The sequence below is a fragment of the Peromyscus californicus genome, unplaced genomic scaffold, assembly GCF_007827085.1.
Source record: "Peromyscus californicus insignis strain IS unplaced genomic scaffold, ASM782708v3 Scaffold_4__1_contigs__length_199733344, whole genome shotgun sequence".
Classification (NCBI taxonomy): domain Eukaryota; kingdom Metazoa; phylum Chordata; class Mammalia; order Rodentia; family Cricetidae; genus Peromyscus; species Peromyscus californicus.
Genome location: NW_026294562.1, coordinates 185,647,094 through 185,665,665, shown reverse-complemented (window position 1 = coordinate 185,665,665; position 18,572 = coordinate 185,647,094). Strand labels below are relative to the sequence as shown.

Genomic DNA, 18,572 nt, shown 5'->3' with positions numbered 1-18,572 from the left:
CAGTCCTGGTGTTGGGCACGGTCTGTGTACCTAGGTCTTCAAGTTAGGCATTTTTGGTGTTTGTGTGACTCTTCCCTTGGTAGCACACACTCAGTACTTTGTGTGTGTTGGCTGTTTAGGACAGTGAATGATTTCCTGTTCATTTCCCAGTGGGTGCAGATTTCAGATGGTTTTGGTGTAAATCATGAGAAGTCTCTGAGGTTGTAGGCCTTGTAAGGTATTGGTGTAGGCTTCTTTGCCCACATAACTTCCTGAACACTCCTGGGTTGTCAGTGGCTTAAAAAAAAATCTACCTTTCTTGGAACCACAGTCGACATCACCTGGAAATGAGGTGGAGAGTTTCATGACCCTTCTCTAGTAGATTAGGGCTTTTCCATTCTCATGATGTATTTCTGGCATTCACAAATGGCTCAGAAGACAAGTTCTTTTGAGTGCTTTTTAAAGATTAAAATATGTTTTCATATACTGTACTTCTTTTTATAAATCCATCATATTTTATTTTTTACACAAATTTATTATATGAAACTTGAAAAAAATAAACACATATCAAAATTCATCACACTAGAACTCTGTCCATCATAATATGCTCTATACAATTAGGATAATTTTGTGTTTCATAGGGCAGTGTTCCTGTTGATGTAATTGAGTGGGGTGAATCATGGGAAGGTCATATGGAAAGAAGTCCTGGATGGGAGCCAACGGAGAAATTCAGGCCCTGTGCATGCTGCCAAAGTCTCCAAGAATTCAGATGTGCATCAGTCCTGTTTTGTCAGGAAGACACTGTTTCTTGGAGTCATCCATCACCTGTGCTGTTATAACCTTTCAAATTTGTCTTCTACTCAAAGCTCTGAGCCTTGATGGGAGAGATCTAATGAAGAAATCCCATTTAAGACTAAGTGCACTAAAATCTCACTGTCTGTGCTCATTGTCAAGTTCGGGGCTTTGTGTTAATTCTCATCTATTCTAAGAATAGGCTTTTCTGATGTGGACTGAGTAAGATACTGATTCTTTCTAATGCAGGGAACCAAGGCGTTGGCTTGGTCTAGCAGCCTTGAGAGGCATGTGCCATAGGTTCTTCAGGTTAGAGTACATGTTTCTGGGGACCCAATGTGCCTTCCCTCAGAGAAGCACTGTGTTTCTCTGTATGTTCCCTAGCAGCCTAGGAAGCATGGAAAGTTGACAGGACAATTGGTCTGAGACACTAATCTTTTGTGCACTGTGTGACTTGCAGCTACAACTGTCGTCTACTGTACTTCTAGTGACTCTAATACACTCATTATTTTCCTTGTAAAAGTTCCCTGTGGATTTTCTAATTATACGATTAAGCTCTTTGTAAAGACTTTTTTCTTACAATATCCTTAATAGTTACAGCTCTTTAACTGAATTGTGACCTGCACCACTATACTACTATTGTCGTCTTTATATCTTCATGACCTTGCCTAGGGCAACATGGAGTATGCATGTGAAACAGAAAATACTGACGCCATTCCAAATTTCTAGGGTAAATATGTCACTTTATGCAACAGAAGAAGATTTTTAACAGATTCTTTGTAAATCCACTTGCAGTGAATGAACACTGGTCCTAGTTTTAACATTTCTGAAGACATCTTGACTTTTCATCAAATTCTCTTTCTCCATCTATTCTAGCAAACATGTTTCCCATTTACTTCTTGTCTTGGAAAATATCAGATTGATGTTTGAAATTTTTAAACCAACCTCGATTCATAGAATGAACCCGTGTTGATCTTATATGTTGTTCCTCTTGCATAACAGGGTATGGTACCTGCCAAATATTTAGTCTAGGGCATTATCTATAATGTCTTCTGAGGTCCTGAGCTGTCCTGGTCCTCTCATGAAATGAGATACTGAGGTTCTGGTTGATACCCAAGTAAGCCTGGAAAAGATTCATCTACTATTTTATTTTTACTATATTTATTTATTTATTTATTTATTTATTTGGTTTTTTAGAGACAGGGTTTCTCTGTGTTGTTTTGGTGCCTGTCCTGGATCTCACTGTTTAGACCAGACTGGCCTGGAACTCACAGAGATCCTCCTAGCTCTGCCTCCTGAATGCTAAGATTAAAGGCGTGTGTCACTGCCGTTCGGCTTTTTCATCTACTATTTTTGTGAAAGTTTGTTAAGGGAAACAGGGCCACTTGAGGCAACCAGCCCTGCACCATTCCTGACATACAGCCCCTGTCACATAGTTACCAAGGGAAAACCATGAGCTGCACCTCCGGTGGCCTAAAACCCCTGCAGACCAAGCCAACCACTTCCTCTGTAGATGTGTGGCCACACCTCTCCTTCCACCAGGCACCAGAGACACAGTGCTCCTCAGACCCCAGGGGTCCCAGCAGCTGCCACCACAGGCCACCCACCCTCACCCAGTCACAGCAGCCCACTAGGCTGCTGACAAATGACCTCACTGTGGCTTACAGCTGTTAACAGCAGCCCAGTTTATTCCTCTGCTCTGAAACCAGAATGCTGTCCTCTTCAGACTCTCCCAAACTGCTTTTCTCCCCCAGCCCCTCCAAATCTCCTTAACAACGCTTAACCCAAAAAACCCACCAGCCCCCTCCCCCTATGTCTATCCTTTCCCAGTCCAATCCCAGCTCTTGGCCACTGACTCCATGCCAGCCAGTCTCTGTTGTCAAGGCCAACCAAAACTACCTCCTGCCACTTTCTCAGCATTTCCTGTCCTGAAACTCCTCCTGCAGTTCACACAAACACAGCGTCCCCAAATCTCTTAAATCTTAACTCTGTCCAAACTTTCAAAACTTCAACAACTTTTCATTTTTCCACCCTCTCTCCTCCTTAAACTGTCTCTATGAGACCAGCGGACTCCTCACTGCATTCCCTACAAAGAGCCCCCCAGCAAAATACTGCCTGCTCCCTCCTGTAGCCAAACCCAATTCCCCACTCCTGCTCTGTCCACACTTGCTCAGCCTACATTGTTACTCTGTTCCAGCCACTGACTCCTCCCTCCTCTCTTCCTAAAGCCAAGTTCTCCACTTTTGATTACTTTGTGGCCCTTATTTCACATCTCCTTCCTCCAAAGTTTGGCCTCTTTCCCAACTCATTATCCCTTTCCTGTCCCAACACTGCCTACAACTTAAACTCAGTCATACAAAACAAACTATCATATTCTGTAATGATAAAATTTACTGCATTTATGGTTTACAGAAACAAATTTTATTTAGCCTCCTGTGTATCAGATACACTTAATAGATACTTGCTCCTCATACTCTTCAGAGATCTGCTGAATATGACAGTTAAAATGTTTCATTAAAAAGTCTTTTCCTGATAGAAAGACATGCTAGCTCCTGGCAGCATGCCAAATCTCCTCCAAAGAATACAATAGTGCACAAAAGAACTTCTACCTGGAGCTTGCTTTAAATGGGGCAAAGCGGGCGTCTGGGTGAAAAATCACCCTTCACCTTGACTGCTGCCATGACCCTGTTCCAGACTGTGGACAAGCAGGAGTGGGGGGTTGATTGTCTCACTTTGCCAGTTACCCTCCAAGTTCCTACTTCACAGGAAAGTATGTCAGATCTTCTGGTCCTGGTAGCCAATGACTGATGCTGCCCTGGGACCTCTGTCTCCAGTGACCACAGAAGATCATAGGGTGACTGTCCAGGAAGTCAGTAAGTCTCTGTCATTTTAATTGATACAAAACCATGTAAATTGTACTTCCTATACAAATTTATCCTTCTCAGGTCTCTGATGATATTGATGGCTAACTGTAGCTTTAACAACAAAAAACAGTCACCTTGCTGACAGGCTTCATACTAAGAAAGATTTGAATTCTGAAGGTTATGAGAAATAGGTAAGTTATGTAGGTCAGGAAAAAATGAATGATACAAGATATGAAGGTCTAAGACAGGACTAAAGTTATGACAGCGTGAGTTAAGATTCAAAGATATGAAAATTGAAGTAAATCAGGAAGGTTTGAGTGGGTCATTTAGGGGCCTGAGAAAGTAATTTAAGATCCTTGAGAAGTTGTTTCAGGTTTCTCTCCTTGTCTCTATGCTAATCCCTCTACCTCACCCAGTCAGGATATACAATCAGTCCTCCATATTCCTCCCTTAACTTGCTGCTTTCAAGGTTTTATTTTTTTTTCCACCTTTTTCCCTTGTGTCCTATTCCCTTACTGGAAAAGGGTGTCCTTTCTAGAACTGATTTATATCTTGCCTTTCACCATGACAACCACTCCCAGGATACTCCTGCATCAATCCTCTTCCTTTCCTCAAAAATCCCCAAACCTCTCATGCCCTCTGCCTCCTTCTCTAGTCCATCCCACTGTATGGGGTACCATCTCTCATTCTTTTGCTGCACATCATAAACCCCTCTCTATCAAACTCAAAAACCCTCTGCCTACACCTCCAAACCCCAATACTCCCTCCCCTTAACCAGCCTATACCTGGGCCACAAACTCATCACTTCTATGCCACACTTCTCCAACCGATAATACTCCCCTAGTAACAGTCAAAAAATTTCAAAGGAACCTTCCACCTAGTCCAGGATCTTCACTTCATTAACTGTTGTCCCTTTACACCCTTAAGTCTCTAACTCACTGGTTATCCTCTTTATTATCCATGGCAACATCACACACTTTTCAGTCTGAAATCTTAGACACTTTCTTTTCAATACTCCTGGGCGTCCACTCCCAAGACTGTTTTGCCTTCACATAGAGGGTCCCTGATTCTCAGCAATCCCAACTGACCTGGACTGTCCTTCCCCAGGGATTCAAAGACAGTTCCTGTCCTTTTTGGCCAGACACCCACTACAGACTTAACCTACCTCCACCTTTTTCTCTCCCACTCACTTCAGTATATAGATAACCTCCTCCTTTACAATCATTCCCTCTATGATAGACAATCTGACATTGTTTAACTTCTCAGTTCACTCAGTTCCAGAAGTTACCGGTTTTCACCTTCCAAAGCTCAACTCCCCCAAGTCACCTATCTTAAATTCTCTCTCATGCCAAGCTCTAGACACCTCACTTTAAATCACCTTGCCCATCTCCACTCCTTATTTCTGCCCTTATGGCCAATTTCCTGCACTTGTGAGTCTCTGGATAACCCTGGTACATTCCCTACACAAAGCTGCTCCTACACATCCTCCTTCTTCCCATCCACAAATAATTACTTAAACTTAAAATGTTCTCCTTTCTATTCCTGCTCTCCACCTCCCAGATCTATGCAAACCTTTCCATCCTTACACTTCCACAACACATAAACACTTCCTAACTGACTTTTGCCCCTGCCACCCACCTCTCCAGAACTATATAACACCATTCATGGCTGACTTCCCCGTGTAAATCTAACAAGTTAACTCTGGGATCCCTTCTCACAGTCTATTGATTCCCTATCACAATCTATTCCCACCAATATCTCCCTCAACACCTAAATCTTTTCCACCACTAGGATTCAATCCCTCCAATTTCATCATTCACATTCCTTACTTGTCCTCCCCTCAATCCCTCCATACTTGTCCCTTTGCCTCAACATTCTCCAGTTTCTGTGCACTCCTGTCCAAAGCTCTCAAAACCTCCTACTCCATCACTTCTATACACAAGAAGGTCTTCCAGCCTACACTTCTGTCTACGATTTTCATGTGGATGGCAGCTCCTTCCTGTCAGTTGGCCACATCAGATCAACCCCGCCATTATCAGTGAAGACAATAGCCACAACCAAAATGAAAGCCTGTCAAGCTGCTACCCCATTTTTACAATTCACTCCACTTTCATGACTCATCCTCTTCCCTCTGGGCTGTCCTACTACATAAGCCAGTAACGAGATCATCCAGATACCTGGCCCTCCTTCAACACAAGACACTCTGCCAACCCGTGCTTGGTGTATTCATCTTCATCCTCCATTTCCTATTCCCTCAAGATCACCCATTCCCCACAAATCTCATCTCTCTTCTCACATTCCTACTTCTCCTCTGTCCAAATGATTGCCTAAACTCTACCACCAACTGACTCCCCTAAATTCTTTAACTGTCCAGACATCAAGCACTCTGAACAAATCCTACAATCCCAAATAAAAAATATAACTGAACCCAAGCTATATCCTCTCCAACACACGCATACACACACCCTTTCATGGCCAAACCCTCCCTTGGGTCGAGGTCATGCAAACTTCCCTGATACCTACTTCAGTGCCTCTCACTGCTTTCCTTTCACCTCTCTTCAGTACCCTGAGTTAGTCACAATCCTTCTCACCACCAATGCCCCAGCTGCCAAAGCCCCATCCCCACTACCGACTGCTTGTCCCCTTTACCATAAACTCCCCCTTTGGGAACCAAAGCCATGTTCTCTCAAGTTTCCCACAGCAAACCCCCCAACCTTTTACACACTGGCCCTCTCCCCAACACAGCCACACCCTGCTTTCACATAGTAATTTTTCTTTCTGTATTAACCTTATATAGCCAATCTAAATTTTTCTGGCTCCTCTCGAGAACGTGCAAACTGTATCCAGACAAATACTTCTGTCAACTAATACCCAAAGTTTTCCTGCGTTGCCTATTCCTAAAGATGAGATCTCTTCCCCTTGCCCTGGTCTTCAGATTCTTCTTCATAACTAACAGGACCATGAACAGTAACAATGAAACCTAACAGTTTTAAATATACATCCAGGGACAAGTTTTTTCTAAACTCCTTAACTTCCCCTCTATACCTTGTCTACTTTTCCCAACAGATTTCAAGTCAGCTACAGACTGCTCCAAAAATTCCAGCACTAGACTCAGCTATCTCCTAGAAATCTATATCCTGGTCCAGCCTCATGTACTATACTTCCCCATACTCAGATTGTCCCACAGAACCTGGACATCAATGGACACATCATGTTCCTCCCAGTCTTAAACAATACCCCAGCTTTCTTGGGTCCCATAAAAACTATGTCACTTCAGGGTCAGCAGGAAGTAGCCAGAGAAAATGATGCACACTTACCCAACACCCAACCACCAAATAATAAAACAAAAAGTTGGGAATGAAGGGACACTAGCCCACAGGAACATGTGGCTCAGGCAGGCCTTGCCCTTCTCCTCAATTTCCTCTGCCTTGCTAACAACCTGTTAGATTACATCCCTAGAGCAGGCCACCAAGGTCCATTTCCTTATTTGGCTAATCCCTCCTCCCGAGGCTAACTACCAAGGTCTAGCTATCAAAGTATTAAAGTCCAGCAATCAAAAGCCCCCTTTGGCTCACCTAATTAACATGCCCAATTAAAATTAACCACCTCATTCTAACACAGGGTTTCCTCTTGTATCTTTATCAACTACCATTTTCTATGTGCCATATGTGTCTCCTCTCTATATCTGGAGGCAGTCCTTTTCCTCCAGGACAAATAACCCTTCCCCCTTTCCCTAGTTCCCTTCCCCTTTTCCCTCATCCTCTATCTCCTGTCTTTGACCCTTATCCCTGCCTTCTGTCCCTCTGGGGAAAATAAATCTCCTTAGTGCTGAGAACTTTGAGAAATTCATCTTGTGGTCCTGAGACAATACGTTCCTTTCAGTTTGTCTTTTTCTGATAAACATTACCAGTATTACATAATCTTTTGTCTTAATTAGGGTTTTTATTGCTGTGAAGAGATGCCATGACCAACTTTGCAACTCTTATAAAGGAAAGCATTTAATTGGGGCTCGCTTACACTTTCAGAGGTTCAGTCCATTATCATCATGGTGGGGAGCATGGCAGCATGCAGCCAGATATGGTGCTGGACTAGTAGCTAAGAGACCTACATCTTGCAGGCAACAGGAAGTCAACTGAGACACTAGGTGTTATCCTGAGCATAGGAAACCTCAAAACCCACCTGCACATTAACACACTTCCTCTAGAAAGGCCTTACCCACTCCAAAAAAGCCATGCCTCTTAATAGTGCTACTCTCTTTGGGGGTCATTTTCTTTCAAACCACCACACCATCATTAGAAATAAGACCTCTTTGGTGTGCAAATGAAAGGTAATCACTGTCAGAATTCCACATATTCACAGAGTACATTGGTCATGTCTTTCCATACTTTCTTTACACTGTATCCACAAACTGTTTTAAAATTTTATTTGGCACAAGGCCTCTCTGAGTTCCATAAGCTGATGTGAACTCTCTTTGTCACACAATCTGGCCTGAAATTCCTTATGTAATTGAGGTTGGCCACAAACTCATAATCCCCTTGTTTCATCAGCCAAGTGCTGGGAATACATATCTGCACACAACACTCATCTTTAGGCATGAATTTTCACTATATTTTCAAGTACAGATTTTATACATAAATAATGTGGGATGTTATCTTGACTATATGTGGAATGAACTATAATCCAGAAATGGAGGACACACATGTGATCTGGATCTTGAAGCAAGAAGACAGCATGCTTTTTATTAGGATCTTGAGGCTGGATGACACACCTTTAATCTGGGCCACACCTTCTGCTAGAAGGACATGGATGAAGTAGGAGTGTGTTTGTTCTTTACCTGCTTTCCCTCACCTGTCAGGACATCCATTTTTTTCACTGGTGTTGAAGTCTACTTCTTCAGGATTCTAGCATAGACAGAAGACAAGTTGAGACACACAGCCTTGTGGGACTGAGCAACTACTAGATTCTTGGACATTCTGTTCACAGATAGCTATTAGATAAGCTGTACTACATGCGGCCTATAAGTCATTCCAATAAATTCATGTGTATATATATATATATATATATATATATATATATATATATATATATGTATATATATTGAGAGAAAGACAGACAAAGACAGGGACAGAGAGAGAAACAGAGACTGAAACAGAGAAAGAGATTTGTTCTGTAAGTTCTGTAACTCTAAGAACCACAATTAAAACATGGTTTTATTTTTCTCCAAATTATCATTTATGCTAACATTGTCATTACCTTATGTTGACCTTTCTCAAAAAAAATTTTATGGTGATAAAGATTTAAATTATAAATTATTCAGATATTTTTGTTGCAGAATTTTTATTTTATCCTTTAATTTAACCATTTCCTTCAGTTTGATGTGCAATTTAAAATATATTTAGTTATACAACTTCATATATATATGTGTGTGCCTGGGTGTATATGAGAGTGCACTGGTGTGCAATTTTAAATCTAGAATACTTGGTCATTGTGATTTACTTCTCTGTTCATTGACTATTAGAAGATGGACCTTGTACTTAAACACATCTACTGTCTGGATACTCTTTGACAACAATTCCCTAATACAGGTACTATATTTTCTTACAGAAACACATGAGATACTCAGATTTATTTCTCAGACTCTGTCACCATGAAGGGTCTACTGTTCTCTCTTCTGTTCACCTCTGGCTCCAAATAGGGTCCTTCTCTGATCAACTGGCATGAGGTAAGAAGGAAATCTGGATTAGCAAGTTTTAGGTATCCAGTGCTGGTTCAAACTTCTAGAATCTGACCCTGAGCAATTTATTGTAAACATATTTAAGCACAGTACAATTTGAAAAAAAAAGGTCTGGTATAATGTAATCTCCTGTACACAAGAAAGCATAACTATGTTGGAACTCAACTCAAAGTACAAATCACTTCTTCTAAGAAGATAGGTTCTAGAGATAGGGTAAATGCATTATCTTAAGGCCTAGGGAAGGATCTGGTGTCGACTCAGTCATGCAGATAGTACAGAGATCACTTGAACTATTGGCCACCTCGGGTCTTAGTTGTGGGAGTTTGGGGGTGCCACTGCCTATACAGACAATGCAAAGGTCACCTAGACTCTTAGCCACCTCAATCCTGCCTGTGGGAGCTTGATATGGCCTGGTCCTACAGACACCATAAATCACCAGAATATTATCCACCTCCAACCCCAGCATTCAGGGTGGAAAAACAGGTTATTCATCTTTTTCCCTGAAAAGCCAACCCTGCTTTTATAACATACCTGGTTTCTGAAACCCAATCTGTAAGAGCAAGGACTTTTGTGCTCCAAACAATAGTCACCTGGTACTTTCTGGATCAGGGTGTAGTGGTTGGGAAGGGGATTTCTGAAGACAACCTTTTTGGCCTCCACCTCCATGAAGGGTAAATACTACTCCTTAGAGAGTATCATTCACTCACTTCTGAATAAAAATTTCTCTGTGGGAAGAATACTGATTGTCATTTGAGTTCAGAAAGGGCAGGGCAAGGAACTTTTTGAGAGACAATGAATTTCATGTTGTGGTAGTCTGGATGCAATGGGCCCTCATAATCTCATAGGGAGTGACACTATTAGAAGATGTGGCTTTGTTGGAGCAGATACTGCCTTGTTGCAGGAAGTGTGTCACTGTGGGGAGGACTTTGAGGTTTCCTTTGCTCAGGATACTAACCAGTGTCTCAGACCATTTTGTGTTGCTGCAAGAAGTAGGACTCAGCTACTTCTTCAGCACTACGTCTGCCTGCATGCTCCCCTCCATGATGATAATGAACTGAACCTTTGAAACTGCAAGTGACCCACCCCAATGAAATGTCTTTTGAAAGAGTTGCTATGGTCATGAAGACTATTCACAGTAATATAAACCCTGACTAAGACCACATGGAACTGGGATATGAAAACCAGTTTGGGGATGAACCTTGAAAATTATGTATAGCACATGTTGGTCCCTTTGAGGTCCTAGATCTCAGGCTCATAAGCAGAGTTTTATTAGTCTGCTCTTAGATGAAATGAGGATAGGATGCTGCCTCTTTGGACAGGGGTGATGTCTACCAGATTCCATTACTGGAGCAGCCCGGTAACATGCCTAAAGATATTCAGATATCTCTAGAGAGTGTAGGTGTCTGAGAGCCTTGTCACAATGGCGACCATACTGGTCTGATTGGCCTGCACTGCCACCTAGTGCCATGGTGATGTAAGGGCCAGAGCTGAAAGTGAAGCCCATGCCTGGGCCCTAATGCAATCAGGGTAAACTTTGCTGATGACTTTGCCTCTGTTATCACCAAAGGCTGTGGGGGTGTCTGGGGTCTTTCCTGCAACCTGAGGCCATGTTGGTGTCCAAAAGCCATAGTGCAGCTATGACATAATGATCAGAGTGGTGTGCTCAGCCATCTGGGGCCAAGATGACCCCCGGGCCTAGGCTGCTCTTGAAGGTCATGTCTGGGCCCATGGTCCTATTGAAGCTAGGGTCTGTGTTGAAGTCCATGGTCCATGTTGTCACCAAAGGCCACACAGAAGCCTTGGATAGTCGGTGTCCAAGAGCCATGCCACAAATGGTGGATGACTACAAAGAGGCAGTGTTTTCTGAACCCAGAAAGACAGCTGCACGTCTGAACTCACAGCAGTGATGACAACATTTACAAGCCCCTTACAAGCTCATGTCTGACCAAATATGAGCATAGAGAGGGGAGTTGGACATGAAGGCTCACCCATAGCTGAGGCAATGCTGGCAACTGATAGCTCTTTGGAGATCCGACAGTCTGTATTTTTAAGGGCATGGGCTCTGGTTGATGGACCATAGTCCAGCGAAGGACTCTCTGGTATGTTCCTGAGAAGATATGTTAGGCTTCTTACAGTCACTTGAGCAACTAGGAAGAAATATAACAACCATGGGGGTGTGAATCTGGGGCACAGCCTGAAATGTCTACACACGTGTAATGGGATATAGGATAGCTTGGTATCCGCCAAGGGCCCTGGTGTTTTAAAGAATATATTACGAGTGTTCATTCTGCACTTATCACTTCAGTGTTTAATACAATATGTAAAAATGGAAACTATATTACTAAGAGCTACCTGAGAAGAGATGACATGGGTGTGTGGATTTGTGGTGGATATTGTTGCATATGTACATCATGGAAGAGGAAAAATGAAGACTCTAAGAACCAGAAGATTGGGAGAATGGCCACCAAGTCATGACTTCCAGGTATAACACAGCCATTGCAAATGTGAACTATGTAGCCTGCACTGGATGTGTAAATTACTGGCCCTATCATCAGTCCATTATGGGTCAGGTAGGGACTCATGGGTCTCTGATCATGAGCTATTGACTCGTGATGAATTCTGGGTCAAGGAGACTCACTGTCTTAAGTTGCACACCCATCAGTGTACCTGCCAGGTTCCTACAGTTCTAAACACAGGTTCAGATGGACAGTTTTGGTTAAAATTGGTGGGAAATTACAAAAGAAACACAGATAAAGGATTAGGATTTTTAAGGATGAGATAAGAGTTGCTATGGATAGGAGGGAAATAGAAGAGGATGGGATAAGAATAATCAGAGAGAGGTATGTACATGTATGATGTTGTCAACAAACACATCCATTTAATGAAAAAGAAAAATAACTTGTAAAAAGGTGTAATTTGCTCTGCAAAGAGAAGTTCTGTGAATGGATCTAACATCTATGTTTCAGTCAAGTTGGTGATAGAAATCTCATCTTTTCCAAGCCTCAGCTACCTCTGAAGTCCATGTGATGGTGGTAATAGGCCACACTATCAGGAGGTAAATCTGTGCCTCAAATGGTGTTCTGTGGAGAGAAGCTCTCAGTTTCCATATGAATATAAACAATATCTGATGCCTTAAATCAACACTAGACATCAGTGTTACCATGATCCTGTCATGCTGGTATGTTGCTGTTAAAACTCATGCAAACTTCAAAACAATAGATAAAATTCTTGGGGAAGATTATCTCCTTGCCATGCATACAGCCTGGCTTCTTTTTCTTAGCAACAGTGGTTTCTGTCAATTTTCATTTTGCTTAACTGTAAGTGTGCTTTCTTATCAAGATCTTAGTTCATTGTGGGGATTATAATTCCCAAAGAAGTGTGTGAGGAGCTGTTGACAAAAGTATCAGAGCTAAGCTTGTAACTTAGAGCAGATGATCCTTCACACTTTCCAAGTCATGGTCCTCTAGCTAGAGTTTACAGCCTAGTAACAACAGAAACTGGATTGCAAAGGCTGACCAATCTTCACCTTGTTATTTTCTGGAGGAAATGGTTGACAAAATAGGTTCATGGTGACCTGAACTTTCAGCCCAGATAAGATCAGTTACTGAATTTCTGTGGAAGTGTCTTGCTCTGACATTCAGAACTGACTAAATGGGAGAGCATGCCCCGGATGTAGGAGACAGCCAAACCCCAAGGTTTTGATATAATTCATGAAAGTGACCACTCTAAGAACGGTTGAAGCAACTCACCTTCAAACAACCACCTTCAGTGATGCTCCACATGCCCTGTCCAGCAAATCAGAGATTTCCTCTGGTCTCTTTTGTTATTTCGTTTGTGACAGTCTCACAATGTGTACGAGGCTTGTATTGAACTCACAATAATCCTTCTGCCTCAGCATTTTGAGCACTGAGATTACAGCCATGAGCTAGGATTCATCTCACTCCGCTATTCAAACTCAAACTGCATGGATTTCTAGTGTCAGTTCTAAAGACCACTTTAAGAAGAGCAGAAGATGGGGGATGTTCATTTTCTCCCCTCCCTAAAGCTAGAGCCCCTCCCCTCCCACAATTCCTCAGTGTTGCTAGAGGTGTTGGTGAGAGAGAAATGACTTAGTGTGTCACTTTAGATTTAGCTATTTCACCTTGAGACTGACGTTGCCAATTGATTTCATTTTTTCATTAAATTTTGGGGGTTGAGTTAGAAATAAAGCATCTGCGTCGTTCACGAAGGAATGCAGTTGTTAACCCAAAATATTAAGTTACATGGAAAAACAATAGAAAATGAGTACTTTAGGGAGGCAAAGGGGTGAGAAAAGAAGGGACCAGTCAGAGAAAATAACAGCATTTGTGGGAAAGTATCAGAGTTTAATGGAAGAATAATTCTCTTCAAACACATTCTTGACGTCTCCATGCTTCCAAATCATGTCACTGCCCTCGAGATTCCAAACTCAGAGTTCACCCAGTCTGTGCCCAGATTTAACTCCAGAACCACATCAGCTTGTAGAATTCAGTACGCACAGTAGTCGTTATTCCACCACTCAGAGATGGGTACTGCTGTCTCCGTTGTTCTCCTCCTGGCTGCATCTGGTGTCTTTCTCGGGCTGTGCTGAGCCTCAAATAGAAGAATTCCAAGAACCACCAGGACCAAGCCACCCAATGTGATCCTGGTAAGATTCTCCACTGTGTGACCTTGGAGATGTGAGCCTGGGTGAGTTCAGACACAGAGGTCACAGTGCCGTCCAGAATCCATGTTCCACACAGGGCACTTACCCCCACTAGACAAGGCTTCACTGTCTGCAGCCAGCTCTGTATCTGCTGTCCTTACTCACCTGTTTTGGGGTCTGACATGTTTGGTGATGAGCTGGTGGTCTCAACCGTTCGTAAGAACCATAAAATAGGAAGAGAATAAATAAAGTGGCTAAGAGAATAGGTCATTGACTATTTCCTGGATTCCTTCTCTCTGTAATGTATGTTATTCTGATCATGATGGTTTGGGATGAACTACTTAACTGTTGGCTAAGGGTTCTTTCCATAAACTCATCTTGCCTTCATATACATCACTGGGCTTATGCCACCCACTGTGGACTGAGCCATCCCACATCAATCATTAATCAAGAAAATGGCCTACAGACAAATTCGATGGTGACATCTTTTCAAGTCATGTTCCCTCTCTCTAGATGACTCCAGCTTGTTTCAATAGACAAAAAACTAATCACCACAGAATGCATTATAAATATATATATATAAATTATATATATTATATAAAATAATATATTTCGTATATGTTGTATTTGTCATATATTTATCGTATATCTTATATAATATGCATTTTATATATTTTATGTTATATGAAATGTAAATTTATATATTGTCAAAACTAAGATAAATAAATAAAAACATTTAACAAACTGTTTCTACATTTGGGGACGGAGAGATACATTTGAGGATACATTTGGCTCAGTGGATAAGAGTACTCAGTGCTCTGGCAGAGGACCTGAGTTCAGTTCCCAGCACCCATGTAGGGGTTCACAAGTGCCTGTAACTCTACATTCTGGAGAACTCAATGCCTCTGGCTTCTGTGGGCACGTTAGTCATGAGCACATACTCTCTCCACATATATACACACAATTAAAAGTACAACAATCTTAATTTTTTCCACATTTTAGAATCTATGTAGAAGGACACACAATAACAGCCAACTGGACAATATTAAGCAAGTGAACAAAAATAGTAAGCATGAATGTTTTCACATGTAAACATACGATGTTTATTATAGGTGAGCATGCAAGTGGTTTTATCATGGAAGATGTGCACATACATATATACACGTAAGACAAGAATGTTTGGGTACAAATAAGACGTTAAGATGAAATTTTCAAACTTATTTTGGCTGATGCACATGTCCTCAGTAAATCACAACAGAATGAAGAACTGCGGTGTGTCAAGAGGGAGGTTTCCTGGACAGTCCTGAGGGAGGGTTAGGTGAGGACTAAGAGGTTGTTTGTGACAAACACTTGCCAGCAGCCATTCTGCACAGCAGCTGCCTCCACTTCTCAAAGTGTCCATCTCCAGTTTAGTAGCACAGAACGAACAGAATTGGAAAGACCTCTTTGGGGTGTGACAATCATTTACAACCCAATCACAAAGGACTTCCCACTAATGGGACAAATATTCAAAAAACTGCCCAGAGACATATACAGCACTGAAACCCCAAGTCATGAAAGAATGCCCAAATTGTGGCCATCCTTTGAGGGAACAAAGCCCAGAATTGTGAACAGAACATGTACACAAACCTCTGAAAATCTATGCAGAGGTGTGAAAAAAAAAGAGTCTTCACAAGCACATAAGTATCTCTGCCCCTCCCAACATCCCCCCCCCCCCCCAGTCTACATTTCAACATACTGTCACTATTCCTAAGGACTGGATACTCAGGGATAACAGCCTGGTATCCAGAGCATGCTGGAGAGTGATGTACAGATGGGGGCTTGGTACTCTGTTCTCAACCCCACCCACCTGCTCCTCCCCAGTCTGAGCCCTAGCTTCTCTATCTGGATGTTCCCTTCTGCATCCCACCCTCTAAGTCTCTGGGATGCTGCAGATACTGCTGGGATCTCAGCTTGGCCTCTGGGTCCTTGGACACAAACTGAGTTGACAGAGGAACCAGACAGATGTCCTAAGGGTTGGTAGACAGCCTGCAGATGGAGCAAACTCACAAGAGAGAAGTCAGTGACACTCACCAGATGTTGGAATGGGCTCTTGGGATGAGGAATCTGGGTCTTCAAAGGATCCTGGGAAAGAAAACAAGCGGAGTCTGAAGGAGAGAGGCTGGTTCTGGAGACTTCATGTCCCATTGTCTACTTACATCTGCCTTGAAGCTACATAAGACTCTCCTGCTGTCCGCTTAGAACTTTCTGAATTTCAATAAAGAGGTGAGATGGGAAATCTCTGAAGGACTGATGCTAGGTTCTACAACTTGGGGTGGTGAATCCCCATGGGGTCCACCCTACCTATTTCCCCTCATGTTCTAGCTAAGCGCTCTTCCCAGGGTAGGATCATGAGTTACCCTTTTAGCATGGAGAGGCCAAAAACCGCTTACCTGAGACTACAAGCTCCACAGGGTAACTAGGGTATGACGATAAGTAGGGCAATGTGTCTTCAGAGCCGTAGCACTTGTAGATGCCCCCATCGATAAAGGTCACATTGCTTTTGATGAATTTTGCCTGGTATAACCCAGCTTGCAACACTGATCTTAAAGTCAGAAGTGGGTGTGCAGTCCCCTCTTTAGACAGAAGGAAACTGTCCATTTGATGCCTTGATTGACACAGCAGGGTTACATTCTCTCCAGAAGACACTCTGGGGCCTGGGTACACTGAGAGGGTCGGTGTGACCAAAAGCTGACCTGAAGAGAAGAGGGATGGATGAGGGGTGCCTCACCTTCATCTGAGATGATCCTTCATCAGCACTAGTCTCTAAGGACTTGGGTCTCACTGAGTCAACTTCTTCTCTGCAACTCTACCACACCCCTCAATTTGACCTTCACAACCTGGACTTCCACAGCCCATACTCTCTAATGGGGGTCTCTGATTGGACTGGCTAGGCTCCCAACTTGTGATCAGGGTATCCAGAATGTCTCTGGGGTATAGTCCCTCAGAAGAGAGTCTGTGTATACCACGTCATCTTTACTTGCCCAACAGGAGACACTCATGGGGCTCAAGGAGAAAGTCAGCCCAAGGGCCCATTTGGGGTTGTAGGCCAGGGTGCCAGGAGAGGTCACTTCCTCCTTCCCTTCCCTGGACAGAGCAAATCTATTGAAGCTGATATCAAAGAAACACTGATGGGCTAGTGCCTCACCAGGGGCCAGAATAGGGCCATCCTGGGTCAGGATGATGGACAGCCTTGTCCTTCCTTCCTGGACAGCCTTGGAAGGAAGAGAGATGATTCCTATAATATTTCTGCCCCTTCCCATTATGGCCTGTAGGTACCACTTCCTTAACATTCTAAACCTCTAGTTCAAGAGCTAGGAGCTTCTTTCAGCACCTTCCTGCGTGGGATTCCTTAGGGTCCAGAGCCCATGGATCTCAAAAGATGACTAGACAGTTGCTGGGGCTACCTCACCTGTGATGTGTATTTCTAGGGAGTCACTGGGCTTCGACCACACATAGGTACTATTCTTGTAGCCATAACATCTAATCGTTCCTCTATGAATGACTTTCACAGGACTTATATGGAAAAGAGCCTGGAACTTCCCAGTAGAGTTTATATGCTGTGAGTCCTGGGGCATGGAGAACTTCTCATTTTCCTTGGTCAGAATAAAATTGTCATATCTCTCCCGTGAGGCACATTGGAGGATCATGTTCTCTCCTGAAGTAACCAGAAGGCTTGTCAGGGCTGATAGTGTGGGTTTTGTGGAGAAATACCCTAGGCAGAAGAAAGTAACAAGTTACATGGGCTCACACAGCCCACATTGTCCCTCAGGATTGAGATGTGGGAGCTAAACACTCTTAAGAACAGACAGACCCCTGTCCTGAATGTAGAAACTTAGGCTTGAACCCTTACCTGTCACCACCAGCTCCAGGGTATCACTCTTCTCTGCCCAATTAGGAGGCTTGTGACACAAACAGACATATTGCCCGGCATGGGACTGTTTAATAAGTGGGATGAGGAATTTAGCCTTGTTTCCAGGCTTGATCAGCGTCATTCTGTGCACAGAAACTAGGTTTCCCTGATGGTAAAGATAGTAATCCTGAACATCTGAGGTTCCCTCACATATGATGGTCACCTGAGATCCTTTGGCAACCACAGATCCTGGCTCAGCCCTGATGGCAGGCTTTGGAAGTATTGCTGCAAGGAAATCAATAGCTATGCCAATAGACATCAAGTTTTAGATTCCAACACTCTGCCCCAGAATCCTTTGCAGTTTCACAGCATCAACCCACATCTGCTATTCTCCATGCCCACTGCCCAGAGATGCTCCCCTGTTTTCAGTCAGGACCCGAGGCACCCGAGGACACACTTACATGCAGCTGTTAGGTTCCTGAGGCCCAGAGTCAGTCCTGGAAGAGAGTTCCCTGTGAGAGATTTGTCTCTGAGGCTGGAGTGCACCCTCCCTTCCACAGCTGCCTTCTGGGTTCCTGAGATGTCTTGATAGAACAATGCCAGGCTGCAGGGTAAAGCACCCCCACCCCAGACCAGCAGTAGAATGTT

At 43.1% G+C, this 18,572-nt stretch overlaps 1 protein-coding gene across 1 annotated transcript in view; it reads right to left on the bottom strand.

The window, feature by feature from the left end:
* The window catches only part of LOC128124192 (leukocyte immunoglobulin-like receptor subfamily B member 3-like), a 101,587-nt gene extending 83,521 nt beyond the window's left edge, over positions 1 to 18,066 (bottom strand). Inside the window, exons 1-4 of the mRNA XM_052760385.1 lie at positions 17,925 to 18,066; positions 17,484 to 17,786; positions 16,465 to 16,611; positions 16,106 to 16,156 (exon numbers count right to left, since the gene is read on the bottom strand). Of these exons, the coding sequence (XP_052616345.1) occupies positions 16,106 to 16,156; positions 16,465 to 16,611; positions 17,484 to 17,786; positions 17,925 to 18,066 (643 nt within the window). The remainder of the gene's footprint in view (positions 1 to 16,105; positions 16,157 to 16,464; positions 16,612 to 17,483; positions 17,787 to 17,924) is intronic.
* Positions 18,067 to 18,572: the final 506 nt, after the last annotated feature.